The 16,031-nt window shown below is 45.2% G+C and overlaps 1 protein-coding gene across 1 annotated transcript in view; it reads left to right on the forward strand.

Annotated features, from left to right (window-relative positions):
* The window catches only part of LOC124031818 (semaphorin-3F-like), a 120,117-nt gene extending 114,189 nt beyond the window's left edge, over positions 1–5,928 (forward strand). Inside the window, exons 16-18 of the mRNA XM_046343522.1 lie at positions 2,719–2,786; positions 3,033–3,163; positions 3,281–5,928. Of these exons, the coding sequence (XP_046199478.1) occupies positions 2,719–2,786; positions 3,033–3,163; positions 3,281–3,685 (604 nt within the window). The 3' untranslated portion in view covers positions 3,686–5,928. The remainder of the gene's footprint in view (positions 1–2,718; positions 2,787–3,032; positions 3,164–3,280) is intronic.
* Positions 5,929–16,031: the final 10,103 nt, after the last annotated feature.

The raw sequence follows: 16,031 nt of genomic DNA on the forward strand, positions 1-16,031 counted from the left end.
GCTCCTCCGTTCTCTCCACTGGCTTCCAGTTGAAGCTCGCATCCGCTACAAGACCATGGTGCTTGCCTACGGAGCTGTGAGGGGAACGGCACCTCAGTACCTCCAGGCTCTGATCAGGCCCTACACCCAAACAAGGGCACTGCGTTCATCCACCTCTGGCCTGCTCGCCTCCCTACCACTGAGGAAGTACAGCTCCCGCTCAGCCCAGTCAAAACTGTTCGCTGCCCTGGCCCCCCAATGGTGGAACAAACTCCCTCACGACGCCAGGACAGCGGAGTCAATCACCACCTTCCGGAGACACCTGAAACCCCACCTCTTTAAGGAATACCTAGGATAGGTTAAGTAATCCCTCTCACCCCACCCCCCCCCCAAGTTTTAGATGCACTATTGTTAAGTGACTGTCCCACTGGATGTCATAAGGTGAATGCACCAATTTGTAAGTCGCTCTGGATAAGAGCGTCTGCTAAATGACTTAAATGTAAATGTAAATGTACAACACAACTGAATGTCACAAACGTATTAAGAAGGAAAGATATTAATTGAAATGCATTCCAGGAAACGTTTGACCTCATGAAGCTGGTTGAGAGAATGCCAGTGTGCAAAGGGTGGCTACTTTGAAGAATCTCAAATATGAAATATATTTTAATTTGTTTTTGATTACTTCATGATTCCGTATGTATTATTTAATGACAGTGATTTGAGAAGAGTAGGATAATGGTCCCACTTAAGTTCACTTTTCTAGATACTTTACTTCGGACAGCTTATCAGCCATACCAGAGATTGTCGGAGAGGTGACATTATCGCCTCTACCTCGTGTTGAGATTGAGTTCGAACCACTTTGGACGTGAGCTGCAGCTACAGTTGAAGTCGGAGGTTTACATACACTTAGGTTGGAGTCATTAAAACTCGTTTTTCAACATCTCCACAAATGTCTTGTTAATAAACTATTGTTTTGGGAAGTCGGTTAGGACATCTACTTTGTGCATGACAAGTCATTTTTCCACCAATTAGACAGATTATTTCACTTATAATTCACTGTATCACAATTCCAGTGGGTCAGAAGTTTGCATACACTAAGTTGACTGTGCCTTTAAACAGCTTGGAAAATTCCAGAAAATGTCATAGGCTAATTGACATCATTTGAGTCAATTGGAGGTGTACCTGTGGATGTATTTCATGGCCTACATTCAAACTCGGTGCCTCTTTGCTTGACATCATTGGAAAATCAAAAGAAATCAGCCAAGACCTCAGAAAAAAATTATGGACCTCCACAAGTCTGGTTCATCCTTGGGAGCAATTTTCAAATGCCTGAAGGTACTACGTTCATCTGTACAAACAATAGTACGCAAGTATAAACACCATGGGACCATGCAGTCGTCATACCGCTCAGGAAGAAGACGCATTCGGTCACCTAGAGATGAAGGGTACTTTGGTGCGAAAAGTGCAAATCAATCCCAGAATAGCAGCAAAGGACCTTGTGAAGATGCTGGAGGAAACGGGTACAAAAGTATCTATTTCCACATTAAAAAGAGTCCTATATCGACAGAACCTGAATGGCCACTCAGCAAGGAAGAAGCCACTGCTCCAAAACCGCCATAAATAATAAGCCAGACTACGGTTTGGAACTGCACATGTCCTCTGGTCTAATGAAACAAATGACCATCGTTATGTTTGGAGGAAAAAGGGGGAGGCTTGCAAGCCAAAGAACACTATCCCAACCTTGAAGCACGAGGTGGCAGCGTCACGTTGTGGGGGTGCTTTGCTGCAGGAGGGACTGGGGGACTTCACAAAATAGATGACATCATGAGGTAGGAAAATGATGTGGATATATTGAAGCAACATCTCAAGACATCAGTCGGGAAGTTAAAGCTTGGTCGCAAATGGGTCTTCCAAATGGACAATGACTCCAAGCATACTTCCAAAGTTGTGGTAAAATGGCTTAAGGACAACAAAGTCACGGTATTGGAGTGGCCATCACAAAGCCCTGACCTCAATCCTATAGAAAATGTATGGGCAGAACTGAAAAAGTGTGTGCGAGCAAGGAGGCCTATAAAACCTGACTCAGTTACACCAGCTCTGTCTGGAGGAATGGGCCAACATTTATCCAACTTATTGTGGGAAGCTTATTGTGGGAAGCTTGTGGAAGGCTACCTGAAACGTTTGACCCAAGTTAAACAATTTAAAGGCAATGCTACCAAATACTAATTGAGTGTATGTAAACTTCTGACCCACTGGGACTGTGATGAAAGAAATAAAAGCTGACAACAACATTCCTATTTCCTTTTTATATAATTTTTAATGACATCACAAAATAACAACCAAAATGACATTATTATTCTTTAGATCACCTTTGACCATTCCCCAAGTTCTATGTTAGAAATGTTGTTCCAGTATTCACTTTATAATGTGTTAAGAGTTTCGTCTTGAAAATGTCTTTGGAACAAAGGCACATTCCTGTGTGAATTTAGAAAGGGAGACAACTGAATATTCTAATCCTTGATTTATAACTGTCAACCTCCCACCAGCTCCCAGCTCCCATCTCCCCCCTCTGTGGGTGATAGAGGGTCTGGCTGAAGTTATTTATTGCCAAGCTGATCTGACCTATTTGGATCCTCACAGGACAGTCATGACATTAGTTTAGCTGAAGTAATTCCATCCAAACTGCTTACCGGGTTTCAGGCATAAGTCAAAGTTGTGATAATTGTTACTTGTTCACAGGCGAAGCAGAAGACAGGATATTAAGCATGGAAACCCCTTGCGGCAGTGCAGAGGGTTCAATGCAAAAGGTATGTGATTCCGGCCAAAGCACTGAACAATATCTCCCTTACCTCTTATATAGAGTGTGTATCTGAAAGCCTGGTCTGGCAAATAGATTTTTGTAAAAGGAGTATAATTTTTTTCTGCATACAATGGTCTCGCAACACATTCTCACGAAGGAGTTAACCACTGTTAATGAGTCAAAAGGCCTTTTATTCAGACTATGCCATAATGTATACTTATACTCTTTATTTCTCTGATTCGGTCTCCTCCAGTGGAGAAGCGTCTCAGTGAAACGGTGCAGTTTGGGGTGAAGGGGAGCAGTACGTTCCTGGAGTGCCAACCTAGATCTCCACAAGCGACAGTCAAATGGCTCTACCAGACACCAGACGGCAGGAGAAAAGTGGTAAAACAAGGCCTAGCGGACCGTTTAGTTAACTTCTTTATGATGGCTGTAGATAATGTTGTCTTTTCCTTTTCGCTCACGCTGATGGTCCTTGTCCCTTCTCTCCCCTTCCCCCAGCTGAGCCGAGACGGAGAGGTGCTGGAGACAGCTCATGGCATCTTGCTCAAGTCTCTGAGCTACGCTGACAGGGGGCTGTACCACTGCCTGGCCACTGAGAACAACTTCAAGCACACGGTGGTCCGCGTGGCCCTCCGCATCCTGGACCGGGAGATAGTGGAGGCCCTCACCTCCCTGGATGCCCCGCAGGAGGACCAGAACCTCCATCACCACCCCGACCACCCACCGCCCCAGCCTCAAACTCTGCCACTGCAGTTCTCCTCCCAGCCGGAGATCCGCCTCATCAACCAGTACTGTCAGTCCTACTGGCAGCAGTTCAACCCCAACCTTCCCACAAAACGCACCAACAGGAAGCATGTCAAGAGCCAGCCAGAGCCAGCCCCAGGGGGTCCTATCCCCTCCTAGACTCCTTCTCTCCCCTCTCCTTCACTGGTGCCCGGGCCAGGTCCAGGAGGGTCACAGTGGCCCTCCACACTGCAGAGTCACTCACTCATGTTGTGATGTTGATGTTGTTATGTGTATTGTTCATCCCATTTCCATTCAGGGTTAGTCTCCATGGGCCCAATTCTTACTTTAGATCAGTGCACAAAGCTATGTGCTTTCTTGTAAATCCTCTATTGATGTCATTGAGAGTTGAGGTCAAATTGGAGTTATACGCACAGAGGGTTTGGTCCTAAAAATCTTCTGTTTATTTAGCAAATGAACTGCCCTATTCAGTCCAAATTAGTAACTAGTAACCTGAATATAATCCCTGATCCTATAAACCTGGGTATTATCAATGGGAGTGCTACTTATGTTATAGTATGTCTCACTCAGTATAAGCAGTTTTAGACACTGCAGAGGATTGTTCGTGTACACAAGAGTTGTCTAGCAAGCACCATGGTAGTTAGGCGATAGGGAGACCCTATCATATGAATCATTGTAAAACCATACTTTTACAATCCATTTGTTCCCCTGAATCCAACATTTTCAAAAACCAGTGTTTCAAAAATTAATTTGAACTAATTGATGAAAAATGGGCAATTTTTGTATTATATTATGTGTATTGTGTTTTCCATTCGAAATATTGTAACAGTAGAATCCTGCCTATGTCAAATCAGGAAGACTAAAGCTCAGTTTTTCATCTGACATTTATTAAGATTCGGATATAACAATGAGGTGATCAATTTGAGCAAATTTACATTGTTTTGATTGTGTTTCAAAATGATGTATCACAGAAAATGTGGATAATCAGAAACTCCTGCTTAATTTGACCAAACGTATTTGTTAGCAGGAAGAAACTGACCAAATGAGTCTCTACTTCTTTTTATTTGTTGTACTCTTTGGGTTTATGCATATATATATATATATATATTTTCCCAATACAACATTTACTGGATACAAAACCATTAGCGTCAGCTAAAAAGCTATCCAAGTCTCCGACCTTGTGTTTCTTTCTGCTCAGCACTTCAACAGTGTGTTAGGCAGAGACACTATTTTGGACCAAACTGTTCCATTCTCCAGCCAAGACTATAGCGAGGGATTTTTACAAATGTACATGTAAATAGAGCAAGTTTGGTTTGGAACGATTCATTCCGAAAAAGAGATTCATTAGCTGTTGATTATTGCAGTGAGAAAAGAAATGGAGACCGTACAGGAGTTTCCTATTGCATTGCTTCAAAATGACAATACATATTACCTCTTCTATGGGAGCTACATTACTTTTACACAGCCTGACACCTGATATGAACCTGATCCAACAACAGAAACTGGACTGGAAGTCTCTTTACAGTTTGACTATATGACATGGCCACACTGTATTTCTTGTCTTCTAGAGATGAGACATGATTATTATCCTCGCTAGCACTCACCTGGCTCTTATCAACAATGCTGCTTAGAGCTCCTTTTGCCTGATTCATGCTGTGGTCATCTTATGTCATGTACTACGTGTGTACAGTGCGTTCATATGGACTTTTAGATCTCACAGAGATCTATGCTAGGTTTGGACTTTTCATGAATCCATTGCACTCCCTCTCACCCATACCATGAAACATATTTTGAGACTGTAGATATTCTTGTTCTGCACTTTGGTGGTGGGGGTGTGAGGGCTGGGATGGGGAAGGGGATATTATAATTATCATGTGATTTACAGGACCAGTATTAACAGAAAGAGGATTTGAGGAAAAAGAGGTAGACCTTTTTGGAAACTAAAAGTAGAAAGATTAGAATAAATACATTGTTATGGACAGGAACGCTCCAACAGATTACTCAACTCTGAAGCCAAAGAATACTCTTATTTGAATGAAAATGTGTTCTATTGAACATATTTTGCACTATATTCACATTGTTTGTGGCTTCACATGGCTTCTTTGCCTTTTCTTAGCTATAGAGTTTGAATCCAGAAATGTCTACCTCTCGTTTCTGGAATATAATATGTACCAAAACAAAAATCACTCAAACAAAACAAAGTAACACTCGATACCATATTCTTTCTAGAGCAGGTAAAAATGTTTATGTGAGCTGATTCATGATGCCACAAGAGTGACATGAGTAAAGAGTGACATGGTCTAGGGCACTGCATCGCAGCGCTAGCTGTGCCACCAGAGACTCTGGGTTCACGCCCAGGCTCTGTCACAGCCGGCCGTGACCGGGAGGTCCATGGGGCGACGCACAATTGGCCTAGCGTCGTCCGAGTTAGGGAGGATATGGCCGGTAGGGATATCCTTGTCTCATCGTGCACCAGCGACTCCTGTGGCGGAGGTAGCCAGGTGCACGGTGTTTCCTCCAACACATTGGTGCGGCTGGCTTCCAGGTTGGAGGCGCGCTGTGTTAAGAAGCAGTGCGGCTTGGTTGGGTTGTGTTTCTGAAGACGCATGGCTTTTGACCTTTGTCTCTCCCGAGCCCGTACAGGAGTTGTAGCGATGAGACAAGATAGTAATTACTAACAATTGGATACCACGAAATTGGGGAGAAAAGGGGGTAAGATTTTAATTTAATTCAATTAAAATATAGCTGCTGGTAGCCATGGTGGGGGTCAAGTAATGGCCCAACAGCGCCACCATGTGGCCAAACATAACCACTCTACAGGTTAGCTATACTTACACCCCTGATTCCAAATTCCATGACTCTGAGTCAAACACATCCAGAGATATGCAGTTCCTTATTCATTCATATCATACCCCTTATTCCACATTTTTCAACCACTCCACAAATTTCTTGTTAACAAAGTATAGTTTTGGCAAGTCGGTTAGGACATCTAATTTGTGCATGACACAAGTAATTTTTCCAACAATTGTTTACAGACAGATTATTTCACTTATAATTCACTGTATCACAATTCCAGTGGGTCATACACTAAGTTGACTGTGCCTTTAAACAGCTTGGAAAATTCCAGAAAATGTCATTGCTTTAGAAGCTTCTGATAGGCTAATTGACATAATTTGAGTCAATTGGAGGTTTTCCTGTGGATGTATTTCAAGACCTACCTTCAAACTCAGTGCCTCTTTGCTTGACATCATGAGAAATTCAAAAAAATCAGCCAAGACCTCAGAAAAACAATAGTAGACCTCTACAAGTCTGCTTCATCCTTGGGAGCAATTTCCAAACACCTGAAGGTACTCATCTGTACAAACAATAGTACGCAAGTATAAACACCATGGAACCACGCAGCCGTCATACCGCTCAGGAAGTAGAAGCTTTCTGTCTCCTAAGAGATGAACGTACTTTGGTGCGAAAAGTGCAAATCAATCCCAGAACAACAGCAAAGGACCTTGTGAAGATGCTGGAGGAAATAGGTACAAAAGTATCTATATCCACATTAAAACGAGTCCTATATCGACATAACCTGAATGGCCACTCAGCAAGGAAGAAGCCACTGCTCTAAAACCGCCATAAAAAAGCCAGACTACGGTTTGCAACGACACATAGGGATAAAGATCGTACTTTTAGAGACGTCCTCTGCTCTGATGAAACAAAAATAGAACTGTTTGGCCATAATGACCATCGATATGTTTGGAGGAAAAACGGGTTGCTTGCAAGCCGAAGAGCACCGTCCCAACTGTGAAGCACTGGAGTGGCAGCTTCATGTTGTGGGGGTGCTTTGCTGCAGAAGGGACTGGTGCACTTCACAAAATAAATGGCATAGTGAGGGAGGAAAATTATGTGGATATATTGAAGCAACATCTCAAGACATCAGACAGGAAGTTAAAGCTTGGTTGCAAAATGGGTATTCCAAATAGACAATGATCCCAAGCATATTTCCAAAGTTGTGGCAAAATGGCTTAAGGACAATAAAGTCAAGGAATTGGATTGGCCATCACAAAGCCCTGACCTCAATCCTATAGAAATGTTGTGGGCAGAACTGAAAAAGTGTGTGCGAGCAAGGAGGCCTACAAACCTGACTCAGTTACACCAGCTCTGTCAGGAGGAATGGGCCAACATTCACCCAACTTATTGTGGCGAAGCTTGTGGAAGGCTACTCTAAATGTTTTACCAAAGTTAAACAATTTAAAGGCAACGCTACCAAATACTAATTGAGTGTATGTAAACTTCTGACCCACTGGGAATGTGATGAAAGAAATAAAAGCTGAAATAAATCATTCTCTACTATTATTCTGACATTTCACATTCTTAAAATAAAGTGATCCTAACTGACCTAAGACAGGGAATTTTTACTCTGATTAAATGTCATGAATTCTGAAAAACTGAGTTTAAATGTATTTGGCTAAGGTGTATGTAAACTTCCGACTTCAACTGTATATTTTCCTCACCCATCTACACACAATACCCCATAATGACAAAGTGAAAACATGTTTTTAAAATTGTTTGCACATTTATTGAAAATGTGAAATACAGAAATATCTCATTTACGTATTTAAGTATTCACACCCTTGAGTCAATACGTTGTGGAAGCACCTTTGACAGCGATTACAGCTGTGAGTCTTTCTGGGTAAGTCTCTTAAGAGCTTTTCACAACTGGATTGTGCAACATTTGCCCATTATTCTTTTCAAAATTCTTCAAGCTCTGTACAATTGGTTTTTGATCATTGCTAGACAACCATTTTCAGGTGTTGCCATAAATTTTAAAGTAGATTTAAGTCAAAGCTGTAACTCGGTCCCTCAGGAACATTCACGGTCTTGGTAAGCAACTCCATTGTAGATTTGGCCTTCTGTTGTATGTTATTGTCCTGATAAAAGGTGAATTCATCTCCCAGTGTCTGGTGAAAGCAGACTAAGCAGACCAAGATTTCCTCAAGGATTTTGCCTATGCTTAGTTCCATTTATTTTTTATCCTGAAAAACTCCACAGTCCATAATGATTACAAGCATACCATTAACATGTATCAACCACCACTATACTTGAAAATAAGTGGTACTCAGTAATCAGCTGTATTGGATTTTCCCAAAACATACATAACACTTTGTATTCAGGACAAAAAGTGAATTGCTTTGCCACATTGTTTGCAGTATTACTTTAATACCTTGTTGCAAGCAGGATGCATGTTTTGGAATATTTTTTATTCTGTACAGGTGTCCTTTTCACTCTGTCAATTAGGTTAGTATTGTGGAGTAACTACAATGTTGTTGATCCATCCTCAGTGTTCTCCTATCACAGCCATTAAACTTGTAACTGTTTTAAAGTCATAATTGACCTCATGGTGTAATCCCTGAGCAGTTTCCTTCCTCTCTGGCAACTGAGTTAGGAAGGACAACTGTATCTTTGTAGTGACTGGGTGTTTTGATACACCATTCATCCATGCTATTTTGTTTGTTTTTCACATTGTTTGTAACTTATTTTGAACATAATGTTGCTGCTACCATCTCTTATGACCGAAAAGAGCTTCTGGACATCATAACAGCGATTATTCACCTTGAATTGGATGACTCGGACGAGAGGGATTTACTCCAGACACCCGAACAGGCCCTCATCCAGTCATTTGCAGGAGAAAAAGACAGGGATTTCTCGGAAGGAGATCGGGGTGCCTTGTGAGGATCAGGCGACTAACGAGTGGTTAATCTGCCTTTGTACATTGACCAATAGTATAGAACGGTGATTTACAAAAAAATCATTAAAAAACCTACAATGTGATTTTCTGGATTTTATTTCTTAATTTTGTCTGTCATAGTTGAAGTATACCTATGATGAAAATTACAGACCTCTCTCATCTTTTTAAGTGGGAGAACTTGCACAATTGGTGGCTGACTAAATACTTTTTTGCCCCACTGTATGTATATTTGTAAACAACAGCTGGTGCTCAATATCTAAGGAAGTCTCAAGGTTTTGCTCGCCTTTGGTAGAGTATCTCATGATAAACTGTAAACCACACTAACTAGAGAGATTTTGTCTGTATTTTTCGTAGCTGTCTACATACCACCACAGACCGATGCTGGCACTAAGACTGCACTCAATGAGCTGTATGCCGCCATAAGCAAACAGGAAAATGCTCATCCAGAGGTGGTGCTCTCGTCATTTCTATCAGCATGTTAAATGTGCAACCATAGGGATACAAAACTAGACCACCTTTACTCCACACACAGAGATGCGTACAAAGCTCTCCCTCGCCCCCGATTTGTCAAATCTGACCATAATTCTATCCTGATTCCTGCTGACAAGCAAAAATGTAAGCAGGAAGCACCAGTGGATCGGTCAATAAAAAAGTGGTCAGATGAAGCAAATGCTAAGCTACAGGACTGTTTTGCTAGCACAGGCTGGAATATGTTCCGGGATGACATTGAGGAGTACACCCAAGAGAAAGGAGATGATTGTGGACTACAGGAAAAGGAGAACCGAGCACGCCCCCATTCTCATCGACGGGGCTGTAGTGGAGCAGGTTGAGAGCTTCAAGTTCCTTGGTGTCCACATCATCAACAAATTAACATGGTCCAAGCACACCAAGACAGTCATGAAGAGGGCACGGCAAAACCTATTCCCCCTCAGGAGACTGAAAAGATTTGGCATGGGTCTTCAAATCCTCAAAAGGTTCTACAGCTGCACCATCGAGAGCATCCTGACGGGTTGCATCACTGCCTGGTATGGGAACTGCTCGGCCTCTGACCGTAAGGCACTACAGAGGGTAGTGCGTACGGCCCAGTACATCACCAGGGCCAAGCTTCCTGCCATCTAGGACCTCTATACCAGGCGGTGTCAGAGGAAGGCCCTAAAATTGTCAAAGACTCAAGCCACCCTAGTCATAGACTGTTCGCTCTGCTACCGCACAGCAGGCGGTACCAGAGCTCCATGCCTAGGTCCAAGAGGCTTCGAAACAGCTTCTACCCCCAAGCCATAAGTCTCCTGAACAGTTAATCAAATGGCTACCCCAGACTATTTGCATTGCCCCCTCTGCCCGTTTTTTTACGCTGCTGCTACTCTCTGTTATCTATGCATAGTCACTTTAATAACTACCTACATGTACATATTACCTCAATTACCTTGACTAACCGGTGCCCCAGCACATTGACAGGTGCATTGACATTGACAGGTACCCCCTGTATATAGCCCTGCTATTGTTATTTTACTGCTGCTCTTTAATTATTTGTTACTTTTTTTGTGTATTTTTCTTAAAACTGCATTGTTGGTTAAAGGCTTGTAAGTGAGCATTTCACTGTAAGGTCTACACCTGTTGTATTCGGGCGCATGTGACGAATACAATTGATTTGAACTAATAACTGTGAGAAAAGGTAGTCATTCAAAAATCATGTTATGCACTATTAATGCACACAGAGTGAGTCCGTGCAACTTATGATGTGACTGGTGAAGCAAATGTTTACTCCTGAACTTATTTAGGCTTGCCATAATAAAGAGGTTGAATACTTATTGTCATGTTTTGTCATTGATTATCATGTCTTGTCCCTGTGCTTCCCCTTCTATTTCGTTTCCCTCTGCTGGTCTTATTAGGTTCTTTCCCTCTTTCTATCCCTCTCTCTCCCCCTCCCTCTCTCACTCTCTCGCTCTCTCTTCTCTCTATCGTTCCGTTCCTGCTCCCAGCTGTTCCTATTCCCCTAATCAATCATTTAGTCTTCCCACACCTGTTCCCGATCCTTTTCCCTGATTAGAGTCCCTATTTCTCTCCTTGTTTTCCGTTCCTGCCCTGTCGGATCCTTGTCTATAATTCACCGTGCTGTGTCTATGTATTGCCCTGTCGTGTCGTGTTTCCCTCAGATGCTGCGTGGTGAGCAGGTGTCTGAGTCTGCTAGGTTCAAGTGCCTTCCCGAGGCAACCTGCAGTTCTTGATCAAGTCTCCAGTCTGTTCTCGTCTTTACGAGTAGTATTATGCCTTTTGTTTTGTAAAGTATCTTTACTGGATTAAAAACTCTGTTTTCGCCAAGTCGCGTTTGGGTCCTCATTCACCTGCATAACAGAAGGATCCGACCAAGGAATGGACCCAGCGACTACAGATGCTCGTAACACTGCCGTCGAGATCCAAGGAGCCATGCTCGGCAGACACGAGCAGGAATTGTCTGCTGCTCGCCATGCCGTGGAGAACCTGGCCGCTCAGGTTTCCGACCTCTCTGGACAGTTCCAGAGTCTTCGTCTCGTGCCACCTGTTACTTCCTGGCCTGCCGAGCCTCCGGAACCTAGGGTTAATAACCCACCTTGCTACTCCGGGCAGCCCACGGAGTGCCGCTCCTTTCTCACCCAGTGTGATATTGTGTTCTCTCTCCAACCCAACACATACTCTAGCGAGAGAGCTCGGGTTGCTTACGTCATTTCACTCCTTACTGGCCGGGCTCGAGAGTGGGGCACAGCTATCTGGGAGGCAAGGGCTGATTGTTCTAACAATTACCAGAACTTTAAAGAGGAGATGATTCGGGTTTTTGACCGTTCAGTTTTTGGTGGGGAGGCTTCTAGGGCCCTGGCTTCCCTATGCCAAGGTGATCGATCCATAACGGATTACTCTATAGAGTTTCGCACTCTTGCTGCCTCTAGTGACTGGAACGAGCCGGCGCTGCTCGCTCGTTTTCTGGAGGGACTCCACGCAGTGGTCAAAGATGAGATTCTCTCTCGGGAGGTTCCTTCCAGTGTGGACTCTTTGATTGCTCTCGCCATCCGCATAGAACGACGGGTAGATCTTCGTCACCAAGCTCGTGGAAGAGAGCTCGCGTCAACGGTGTTTCCCTGCTCCGCATCGCAACCATCTCCCTCCTCTGGCTCAGAGACTGAGCCCATGCAGCTGGGAGGTATTCGCATCTCGACCAAGGAGAGGGAACGGAGGATCACCAACCGCCTGTGCCTCTATTGCGGATTTGATGGACATTTTGTCAATTCATGTCCAGTAAAAGGCCAGAGCTCATCAGTAAGCGGAGGGCTACTGGTGAGCGCTACTACTCAGGTCTCTTCATCTAGATCCTGTACTACTATGTCGGTCCATCTACGCTGGACCGGTTCGGGTGCTACATGCAGTGCCTTGATTGACTCTGGGGCTGAGGGTTGTTTCATGGACGAAGCATGGGCTCGGAAACATGACATTCCTTTCAGACAGTTAGACAAGCCTACGCCCATGTTTGCCTTAGATGGTAGTCATCTTCCCAGTATCAGATTTGAGACACTACCTTTAACTCTCACAGTATCTGGTAACCACAGTGAGACTATTTCTTTTTGATTTTTCGTTCACCTTTTACACCTGTTGTTTTGGGTCATCCCTGGCTAGTATGTCATAATCCTTCTATTAATTGGTCTAGTAATTCTATCCTATCCTGGAACGTTTCTTGTCATGTGAAGTGTTTAATGTCTGCCATCCCTCCCATTTCTTCTGTCCCCACTTCTCAGGAGGAACCTGGCGATTTGACAGGAGTGCCGGAGGAATATCATGATCTGCGCACGGTCTTCAGTCGGTCCCGAGCCAACTCCCTTCCTCCTCACCGGTCGTATGATTGTAGTATTGATCTCCTTCCGGGGACCACTCCTCCTCGGGGTAGACTATACTCTCTGTCGGCTCCCGAACGTAAGGCTCTCGAGGATTATTTATCTGTGTCTCTTGACGCCGGTACCATAGTGCCTTCTTCCTCTCCGGCCGGGCGGGGTTCTTTTTTGTTAAGAAGAAGGACGGTACTCTGCGCCCCTGCGTGGATTATCGAGGGCTGAATGACATAACGGTTAAGAATCGTTATCCGCTTCCCCTTATGTCATCAGCCTTCGAGATTCTGCAGGGAGCCAGGTGCTTTACTAAGTTGGACCTTCGTAACGCTTACCATCTCGTGCGCATCAGAGAGGGGGACGAGTGGAAAACGGCGTTTAACACTCCGTTAGGGCATTTTGAGTACCGGGTTCTGCCGTTTGGTCTCGCCAATGCGCCAGCTGTTTTTCAGGCATTAGTTAATGATGTTCTGAGAGACATGCTGAACATCTTTGTTTTTGTCTATCTTGACGATATCCTGATTTTTTCACCGTCACTCGAGATTCATGTTCAGCACGTTCGACGTGTTCTACAGCGCCTTTTAGAGAATTGTCTCTACGTAAAGGCTGAGAAGTGCTCTTTTCATGTCTCCTCCGTTACTTTTCTCAGTTCCGTTATTTCCGCTGAAGGCATTCAGATGGATTCCGCTAAGGTCCAAGCTGTCAGTGATTGGCCCGTTCCAAGGTCACGTGTCGAGTTGCAGCGCTTTTTAGGTTTCGCTAATTTCTATCGGCGTTTCATTCGTAGTTTCGGTCAAGTTGCTGCCCCTCTCACAGCTCTTACTTCTGTCAAGACGTGTTTTAAGTGGTCCGGTTCCGCCCAGGAGCTTTTGATCTTCTAAAAGAACGTTTTACGTCCGCTCCTATCCTCGTTACTCCTGACGTCACTAGACAATTCATTGTCGAGGTTGACGCTTCAGAGGTAGGCGTGGGAGCCATTCTATCCCAGCGCTTCCAGTCTGACGATAAGGTTCATCCTTGCGCTTATTTTTCTCATCGCCTGTCGCCATCTGAGCGCAACTATGATGTGGGTAACCGTGAACTGCTCGCCATCCGCTTAGCCCTAGGCGAATGGCGACAGTGGTTGGAGGGGGCGACCGTTCCTTTTGTCGTTTGGACAGACCATAAGAACCTTGAGTACATCCGTTCTGCCAAACGACTTAATGCCCGTCAAGCTCGTTGGGCGTTGTTTTTCGCTCGTTTCGAGTTTGTGATTTCTTACCGTCCGGGTAGCAAAAACACCAAGCCTGATGCCTTATCCCGTCTGTTTAGTTCTTCTGTGGCTTCTACTGATCCCGAGGGGATTCTTCCTTATGGGCGTGTTGTCGGGTTAACAGTCTGGGGAATTGAAAGACAGGTTAAGCAAGCACTCACGCACACTGCGTCGCCGCGCTTGTCCTAGTAACCTCCTTTTCGTTCCTGTTTCCACTCGTCTGGCTGTTCTTCAGTGGGCTCACTCTGCCAAGTTAGCTGGTCATCCCGGTGTTCGAGGCACTCTTGCGTCTATTCGCCAGCGCTTTTGGTGGCCGACTCAGGAGCGTGACACGCGCCGTTTCGTGGCTGCTTGTTCGGACTGCGCGCAGACTAAGTCGGGTAACTCTCCTCCTGCCGGTCGTCTCAGACCGCTCCCCATTCCTTCTCGACCATGGTCTCACATCGCCCTAGACTTCATTACCGGTCTGCCTTTGTCTGCGGGGAAGACTGTGATTCTTACGGTTGTCGATAGGTTCTCTAAGGCGGCACATTTCATTCCCCTCGCTAAACTTCCTTCCGCTAAGGAGACGGCACAAATCATCATCGAGAATGTGTTCAGAATTCATGGCCTCCCGTTAGACGCCGTTTCAGACAGAGGTCCGCAATTCACGTCACAGTTTTGGAGGGAGTTCTGTCGTTTGATTGGTGCGTCCGTCAGTCTCTCTTCCGGGTTTCATCCCCAGTCTAACGGTCAAGCAGAGAGGGCCAATCAGACGATTGGTCGCATACTACGCAGCCTTTCTTTCAGAAACCCTGCGTCTTGGGCAGAACAGCTCCCCTGGGCAGAATACGCTCACAACTCGCTTCCTTCGTCTGCTACCGGGTTATCTCCGTTTCAGAGTAGTCTGGGTTACCAGCCTCCTCTGTTCTCATCCCAGCTTGCCGAGTCCAGCGTTCCCTCCGCTCAAGCGTTTGTCCAACGTTGTGAGCGCACCTGGAGGAGGGTGAGGTCTGCACTTTGCCGTTACAGGGCACAGACTGTGAGAGCCGCCAATAAACGCAGGATTAAGAGTCCAAGGTATTGTTGCGGCCAGAGAGTGTGGCTTTCCACTCGCAACCTTCCTCTTACGACAGCTTCTCGTAAGTTGACTCCGCGGTTCATTGGTCCGTTCCGTGTCTCCCAGGTCGTCAATCCTGTCGCTGTGCGACTGCTTCTTCCGCGACATCTTCGTCGCGTCCATCCTGTCTTCCATGTCTCCTGTGTCAAGCCCTTTCTTCGCACCCCCGTTCGTCTTCCCTCCCCCTCCCGTCCTTGTCGAGAGCGCACCTATTTACAAGGTACGTAAGATCATGGACATGCGTTCTCGGGGACGGGGTCACCAATACTTAGTGGATTGGGAGGGTTACGGTCCTGAGGAGAGGAGTTGGGTTCCGTCTCGGGACGTGCTGGACCGTTCGCTTATTGATGATTTCCTCCGTTGCCGCCAGGGTTCCTCCTCGAGTGCGCCAGGAGGCGCTCGGTGAGTGGGGGGTACTGTCATGTTTTGTCATTGATTATCATGTCTTGTCCCTGTGCTTCCCCTTCTATTCGTTTCCCTCTGCTGGTCTTATTAGGTTCTTTCCCTCTTTCTATCCCTCTCTCTCCCCCTCCCTCTCTCACTCTCTCGCTCTCTCTTCTCTCTATCGT

The sequence above is a fragment of the Oncorhynchus gorbuscha genome, linkage group LG03, assembly GCF_021184085.1.
Source record: "Oncorhynchus gorbuscha isolate QuinsamMale2020 ecotype Even-year linkage group LG03, OgorEven_v1.0, whole genome shotgun sequence".
Taxonomy (NCBI): domain Eukaryota; kingdom Metazoa; phylum Chordata; class Actinopteri; order Salmoniformes; family Salmonidae; genus Oncorhynchus; species Oncorhynchus gorbuscha.